Source organism: Mycteria americana, chromosome 7 (assembly GCF_035582795.1).
Source record: "Mycteria americana isolate JAX WOST 10 ecotype Jacksonville Zoo and Gardens chromosome 7, USCA_MyAme_1.0, whole genome shotgun sequence".
NCBI lineage: Eukaryota > Metazoa > Chordata > Aves > Ciconiiformes > Ciconiidae > Mycteria > Mycteria americana.
Genome location: NC_134371.1, coordinates 60,240,449 through 60,248,384, shown reverse-complemented (window position 1 = coordinate 60,248,384; position 7,936 = coordinate 60,240,449). Strand labels below are relative to the sequence as shown.

Sequence of the window (7,936 nt, the reverse complement as noted above, 5' to 3'; positions counted from 1 at the left end):
ATTTTGGAAACAGCCCTGAAGGCTTAATAAAATGAACGCCGTGTTTGCTCTGTTTAACAAGCTCTCCGTTAAACAAGGTGTGGAAGGTCGGCATCGAGTCTGGTTTATTAAACGGATATTTTTAAGCCACAAATGTGTTTTGCTGAGTTGTTAATGACACGTGCTGAATAGAAAAGGGCAAGGAAGCTAGCGGGGGCCGTGGCGGGCAGCTCCCCGTATCCCCAGGACCCGGGGTCCCGCAGGGTGGGAAGGGATGTCAGAGCTGGGGCATCGCTGGACCCCCCAGCTCTCCTGCTGTGGGACACCCAGGTCCCGTTCAGCCGCGTTCCCCAAGTGCCGCAGCCATGCTGGGGGAGAGATTTACCCATCTGGGCGTCGTTTCTTCCTCCCGGACCGATGCAAATACTTTGTGCCTGAGTACGCTTCCACGCCCTAAGGAGACTGTCGGGTTCAAGTCACCGTGCCCCCACATTCCCCGCCAGCTTCCACGGAAGAAAGAAAGAGGCACCTCCTCCCACCCCTTCCCGCAGCAAGATTTGAATAACCAGGTGTGAGCATCAGCCTCCCTCGTTAATGCGTTTGATAATTGACCAAGCGGTCGTTGCTGTGGGAGGGCGGCGTGCCCAAGCGCAGCGCCCGGCGAGGAGGGGCCGCACTCGGCTGCTCCTCCGCGCCCCGACAGCCTACGGCCCTGCCTGCCGCCATGCCTGCCCGCTGCCTCCTCCTCCTCCTCCTGGGGCTGCTCCTGGCGCTGGAGCCTGCCTGCTGCCAGGAAGGTAAGTGCAGGCAGCTGCCTGACCTCCCGGGGAAACTGAGGCAAGGGGGAGGCAGGAAGGTGCGCCGAGCCCCAGGCAGGTGGGAGCCGCTCGGTGGGGTGGCTCTGGGGACAAGGGACAACTGCGAAACGGCCTCTTAGGAAGAGAAAAAACATCCCAGCTCCTGCCCGAGCTTCAGCTCCGGCTGCACATCAGCGGGCGATGGGGTCGGGTGGGTGTCCGGTGGGTTGGGAGGTCTTGCCGGAGCCGGGGCATGGAGACTTTCTACCTGTTTTGCTGAAGGCTGAAACTGCCGCTTGAGGTTTATTTCTCCTGCTTACACAGAGATAAAGCAGCCCTGATTTACCTCTGGCAGGACTGTGCACCGAGATGAGTAATCTGTTTTCTTAAGGCTTTTTTTTTTTTTCTTTCTTTCTTCTCGCTCTCGTCCCTGAGCAAGCGTTGTGCTGGGTCGCTCCTCGAGCTCACGGGTTTTCCTGTTAATCTGTAATTTTGATCATTGCCGAGGTGAGGGAGCAAATATTTTCCTCTGCAAATTGCCCTCCCGTTCCCTTCCCAAAAACTTAATAAAGAAACTTCCTACGGCTGGGGCATTATTTTTAGGAAATTTGTGGAAGGACTTGTCTAATGCCAGAAATAATGAGGAGTAATTAAAACTCATCTGATGTTGCCAAAGTCCTGGAAAATTCCCTCCCCCTTTCTCCTTCTGATGCCCCAGCCCTGACCGCTCTTCCTGTATTTGTTTACCAACTTGCTGAGGATTTAACAGTCTGGGGTCTCCACTGTCAGCAGGATTGAAAGTTTTGCTGTTGCCTGGAAAGAGGAAAAAAAAAACCAAAACCTTTAATGAGGATTCAGAGCCTGGCACAGCTTCCTCAGAGAGGGGAAAAGACAAGGGCCAGCCAATGCTTTCCAAGCAGTCAGGGAAGATGTATCAAAAAGCAGATCTGTGTCTTCAAACCAGCTGCTGAGTATGGAAACGGAGTTACAACACGTGCAAGGGTTTACATTGGCATCGGCACTTCCCTTGGTCTCATTTGTAGCTGCAGATGCATGGACACATGTCTGCCAGGGGTGCAGACCCCACATTGCTTAGTTTGGCTTAGAAGATCTTGTTCGGGAGGGAAAAACCCATCATTGCTGTGGGGCGAAACAGAGAGGAGGTGGCAACGCCCGAGGGAGCAGGCTGGCCCAGGAGGGACATCCCTGGTAAAGCATTTTTCCAGGAACACAGTCCCGTTTCCCCAGGCGAGACTCATCCTTGCTGCCATCCCTCCTGGCAGGGCAGCACGCTGTGCCCCGGTGGGGCTCCAGCCAGGCGGTGCCCCGCAGGGCTGCCACCTGCATACTCACGCCCCGAGAAGATGCTATCAAGCTCTCGCCTCCACCCGGTTCCCATTCCTCCTTTCTTATGCCCACCCAAGTTCCCCACACCCACGGGGGTATTTCAGCCCGATGCGGAGGGATTTGCCATTCTCCCTGCCACCCTTATCTCCCCTTGCCGCCAGGCTCTACGTGGTCTCTCAAAGCCAGAACTGCTTGATTTTTGGTTTGGTATTTTTCCTTTTGGCTTTGGATGCTCTGAAATCTGGTGGAAACAGCCGTCCGAGTGAGGTTTCACTTGCAAAAACACACAGTACCTCCTGAGCACAGCTGCCCGGAGGAGGTTTCCTACCACTTTTCTTCTCACCTCCTTTGCTTGAAGATCACAAGATGCAAATCTGGTGATTTCAGTCATTGTTGACTTCATTCCCCGGTTGACCTTGAACTCCCTTAACCCCAGCAGATACCTCACCAAGGGCTGGACCTGACCATCCCCCCCTAGGCTTGGGCTGGAAACCTTGGCCCTGGCAGGAAAAATAAACCACAACTAATAAATAAATGTGGCTGGGATAACAGCCAAGGACAGAGCGAGGGAGGAAGCAAAGCAGGCCAAAGCTCATCCTGGAGGCAATAGGTGTGTTCGGGGCTGTACGCACGGGGCTGGTGGGCAGCAGGGGCAGGAGCATCTCCTGCCCGTCAGGTAGGGCAGGAGGGGACCAAGCTCTGCTCTTCCTCACTGCCACCGCCCCGCCGTACCCTCACCAGCAGCCTGCTGATACGACGGGATTTCAGCTGAAACACACTGATACAAGAGGGAATTTCTGCCTGAATTCCTCCGGCTTGAGTTTTGGCCCCGGGACCTTGCAGTAAACACGGGGAGGGAAGGGGGGCTGAAGGCTGTTGTTCGGGACTGCTCTCGCAGCCGCTCACCCGGGGGTGCCACTGCTTTCTGGACTGGCACAGGCGGTGAATCTGTTGGCCAGGCTGATTTCACTTTCAAGAGGAAAAAAGAGCTTTGTTTCGTTTTTTGTTTTGTTTTTTTTAAACAAAAGCCTCTTGCAGTAGGGATTCAAGGAGCTAGAGGACTTAACAAAGGACAGTCCCCCTCCCCAAAACCAGAGGAAGGAGATGAGGGCTGTCAGCAGCGGAGCCGGCTGTGGATGAGGAGTTTGCACACGTGGAGCGCACTGCCCGCCTTTATTGCTGCTAGTAAAGATTATTTGCTGTTTATAGCAGAGATTTGTCTCCCTTGAGACAGATGAAGTGTTCAGCTAGTGTAAAGCTAGTTTGAAGTGTAAAGTCAGTTTGAAGTACCAATGCACTTGTCCTGGGGCAGCTTGGTGCTGGTGGCAGGGGCTGGGTCCAACTAGTCCGAGGCTGATGCTGGGGCTGGCAGGGACCATCCCCCACCTGCCCCATCTGCCCACGCAGAGGGACCTCATTTATATGCAGGGTTGCTGTTTCGATCAGCAGAAAGAGGAAAAGCCATGCCTGAATAAATAATAATTAAATCCCAAAGGGATGCGTCTGTGTGGACGAGGTTTCCTTCCCGTGCTGATGTGATGACACTTAAGGATGGGTTTGACTACGTCCGAGTGCTCCGTTGCCCAAAAACTGGTGGGAGGTGAGGAGCAGCTGTCCCAGCAAGGTCTGGGGCAAAGTTTCCTCTTCTCATCGCCCTACCCTTGAGTTCCTCCTGCTTCCAGGAATACATCTTGCAGCCTTCCTACCCGTAGCCAGATCACTGCTTAGTGATGAACCTGTGAGTCTGTCCCACCCCGGGGGGGCCGGGGATGCCACGGACGGCTCCCGGCCACCCACTGCTGCTGCCCGCTGCCGGCCCCACCTGCCCTTTCTGCTGGAGGCTGTTGCTCTGAATGCTTCAGCCTTCAATGTCCCCGCCATAAATCAGTTTGCTGCTGTGGAAACTTGTTGAATGGTGCATTTTACCGAAATCCACACTGGCAACCGTTTGCTGTGATAGTGCCAACTGAATTTTACACCGTCCCTGTCGTGGAGTCCTTATTTTACGGGGCAGTATTTGGAAAATAACCTGGGAACGATGTCTGTGGCATCTGGGGATGGAGAATAAACAGTTTGCTGAAACCCCTCTGCCTTCTTTCCCCTGCCACTTTGGGCAAACATCCTCCCTCCCTCCCTCCACGGCCCCCAGCCCTTTGTCCCCTCATCCCAGAGTCACCTGTGCCCCACCGCACCACGCTCCACATGCAAATGCCAGCAAAACTGCTGTTATTTGCGCTTTATTTCATTGCTATCACCCAGGTAAGCCTGCCTGGATTAACAGCAACACGCTCTGCTCGGCTTTGCAGGACCGAGCTCTTGGCTGGCCGTTGGTGAAGCTGGATGGAAGAAGCTCAGCCAAGCAGATAAAGCCTGAGGGTGTATTTCTAACATGTATCCTCCTTTTTTTCTGCAGCCCGGGGCAGCCTCCAGCCATGGTCTCAGGGTGTCATCGCAGTGGCTGTGTTTCTGGTCCTGGTGGCCATCGCTTTTGTGGTCAATAAGTTCTGGTGTAAGAAGAACGTGTAAGTGTGGGAGCCCTGGGGGTTGCTTTGGGTTGGGCTTAGCTGCTTTTCCACGGGTCACTTCCAGCCACCTCCGTCCCCGTGCCAGGACTGGGAATACCGTGATCGCTGCCAGGCAGTGAGAGCAAAGACTCCCCGTCCTGGTCTCCGCTCCCTGTTACTTATTGCCAGGTGTGAACGTACATCATCTGTCCCCGCTGCTCCCTGTGCAGGGGCACCCCCAAACAGAGCACTCAGATGCTACTGCAAGGAAGATGGGAGAGCCACAGCGCCGTGGCTGGTTCACATGGGCATGTGTCTCCGGCGGCTGGCCTAAGCTTGGATTCCTATGGATTTGGGGGTGCCTTATATCCGTGGGAAAACAAGCCCAAAACAGCTTCATTTGCAAAGCAGACTGGGCCAAGACGGCCGAAGGCACTGAGAGGAGCTGGGAGAAGAGGGAGGTAGCTGAGCCATGGCAGTGCTCTCCACCCAGAGCCCATGGCACAGGCAAACAAGGTGGCCTTATTCATCAGAAAAAGGCTCTGCGGGGCCGGTTACCTCTTGCCTGCCGCTGGCCAAGCAAAGCCACAGGCTGCTGCTCCTGCTCAGCTGACCCAGGCTAACTGGCTAACCTGAACTTGAATCTGAGCCCAAAGTCAACAGGGGATGAAGATCGAAAGTGCCCTATAGCCTGGTTCCCGGTTCTGATGCACCGGCACGGGCGCTTTGGGCTTTGCACCCAAAGGCACTGGAGTCTTCTTGTATCTGTGCACCCCTGCAGCCTCTCCAGGCTGAGGAGCTGGGGACTTGGGGTGTACCCCAATGCTCAGCAGGTCGGCTTCTGCCCCAGATGCATTTAAAGGGGGCCCTTTGGTATTCATTCAGGGCCAATGCATAACGCAATGTGTATATATATATTTATATGGTCTGATTTGCAACTGTAGTCTTTGTTTCCTAAAGAGGAAACTTCATCCTCAACCTGGAGGAGCCCCCAACCCATGGAGTGGGAGGCAGGGATGGTGTTTCCCACCTCTGCCCCTGCCTGGCTGCCTCTTCCCAGCCTGGAGGCAGAGGATGCTGAGGAGGGCTTGAGGGGGGATGGCGACTTGTTTTAATTAATCCGGCCTCTCTTCAGAAGAGCTGTCAGCGAGGCTCGGCAGCCTGGCGTGCTGCCAGCTCCGCGCTGTCACTGTGACAGCAGCTATCAGCTCAAGCCACTGCCTGTTTATGCCACTCTGTTCTTCGGAAAAGCCTCTGAAATTGCTCTTGGGTGAGTGCTGGAGGAGGCAGGGATGTGCACGCAGGGTGGACCTGCACCCACCCTCTGCAGCTAAACTCCCCCGGTGCTGTTCGGGCCACAGGCTCGTGCGAGAGCTGAGCTTTTAGGCTCTGGCTGAGGTCGAACACCCGGTCCCTGCCCCATGGTTCCTTCTGTAAGCAATCCAGACTCGCATCTGAGAGAAAGCAGCTCGGCTTTGCACGCGTGGACGTGCACGTGTGCACCCCTCCTGCACCAGGGCTGCAGCACCGGCAGAGCCTCCACCTCTCTCTTGGTGTCAGTTGGGACCCATAGGGAACTATTTTGCAACAGATTACATAGAAGACTGGAAAAACCAGTTAGTGGGAGAAAACAATCCCACATATTGACAAATGAGTCTTGCTGACTGCCAGCCCAGCACTGGCAGAGCCAGGGGTTGGCACTTGGCATCCAGGCACGGCCCCTGCAAACCTGCTGCGAGGGTATCATCTCCTCTTGCCCATGTCCTGCTGGGAAGGGGGCTGAGCTGGGTGTCCGAGACCAGGATCACACGTCCAGGTCCCTTATTGTCTCTGTGGTGTTGGAGCAGTCCCTTCCTCTGCACTGTCACCATCACAAGCTGCTCCCTGCACGCCCCCTCCGTTGCTCTCTCTCAGCTCCTCTCTTCTCCCCCTCCAGGGAAAATGTCGAGACGGTGGTGAGTGTGGAGGACAAGCAGGAGGCTGTCATAGCCAATGGCCACGAGGGGAGATACCTAACTGCTGCAGCCAACTTCAGGTGAAGGACTTGCTCAGACCTCCTACCCATGGGTCCCAGGTTCTGCTCTATCTGCCTGGGAACAGCTCAGACATGCAGAGCCATGATCTCTCCCACTCGGGGTCTCACATGTTGCATGCACCTGGTTTGGGGGCTTTTATCCTCTCCAGGGGCTAAGGAGAAAGCGGTGAGGGAGTATCCCCTCCTCCCTGGTCTCTCCCCAACCCTGCAGCTGAGCCCCATGGTCCATCCACCACCTTGCAACCTGCTACACCACATTTTTCTTACACTACATCACACCTTTCAAACAGAGGAAACCACCAAAAGTGGCCATAGGTCACCACGCAGATGTTGACTGTCAAAACAGCCCTGGCTAGAAATTAGGGCAATTCCCACCCTGCGCTTGGCTCACGTCCTGGCAGGGGGACCCCTCCTGCCCTCCCCACCTCGCCCCTCGCTCAACGCACAGCCGGCACCAGCAAGGTCAGAGCCCCGGTGGTGGCTTCGGAGGAGCTGGTCTTGCTGGGGGTGAGCTCAGTGCTGCGCTTTTCCCTCTCGATGCAGGTCCAAAGAGAGCGAGCACACCTATGAGAACACCCTGGAGCCTGAGGAGAGGGTGATCACCACCGCCATGTAGCAGTGTCCCGGCCGGCTGCCCTCCTTCCTCCCCTCACTTTGCTTCCTGCTGTCGCGATGGGCATTTTCGCAGGGACCCTCTGCACCGGCATCCTCCGTGCGCGGCAGCTCCCTGACCTCTCCACGGCACCACCGTCTCCTGATCTCTTCTCTTCCCACATGCGGGATGTGCTCTTCTGCCTCGGGGGCTGCTGTCCATGTGGGCATCGGTCCCCAGGAGAGGTCTGGAGGTGCCACCTCCCTTGCCTGGTGGTCACCCCACCTGGTCAGTGAGGTTGACATCCCCAGTCCCAGGGGGGTGCTGACCTGCTCCAGACATGGAGGGGTCCCCGCTGGGTGCCTGGGACCTCCCTGCACCCCCAGCCGCCCTTCGGGAAGCTGCTGATGCTCTCTTCTCCACGTTTCACCCTCCTTTTTATGACACCATGAATTTTAATGTCAGAACAAACCTTCTCTCCTGTATATATCTTCCCTGTGAGCAATAAAGAGAATTGTTGCTCACAGGACAGCAAAGAGGATTGTTTTGCTCATCACCCAAAGGACTTTCTGGCATCTTGCAATGCTTCCAGCCTTTGGGCAGTTTGGGAAGGGAAGGACACCAGGGAAGGTGGTGCTGGGGTGGGAAGGGTGCTTAGATGGGGGTCAGCACCCCCATCTCC

The 7,936-nt window shown here is 55.8% G+C and overlaps 1 protein-coding gene across 1 annotated transcript; it reads left to right on the top strand.

Moving 5' to 3' along the window:
* Nucleotides 1-703: 703 nt before the first annotated feature.
* On the top strand, nucleotides 704-7,631 carry PDZK1IP1 (PDZK1 interacting protein 1). The gene is made up of 4 exons (XM_075509274.1): nucleotides 704-776; nucleotides 4,537-4,645; nucleotides 6,564-6,662; nucleotides 7,206-7,631. The coding sequence occupies exons 1-4, from the start codon at nucleotides 704-706 to the stop codon at nucleotides 7,276-7,278; spliced, it is 354 nt and encodes a 117-aa protein (XP_075365389.1). The 3' UTR covers nucleotides 7,279-7,631.
* The last annotated feature ends 305 nt before the right edge of the window (nucleotides 7,632-7,936 follow it).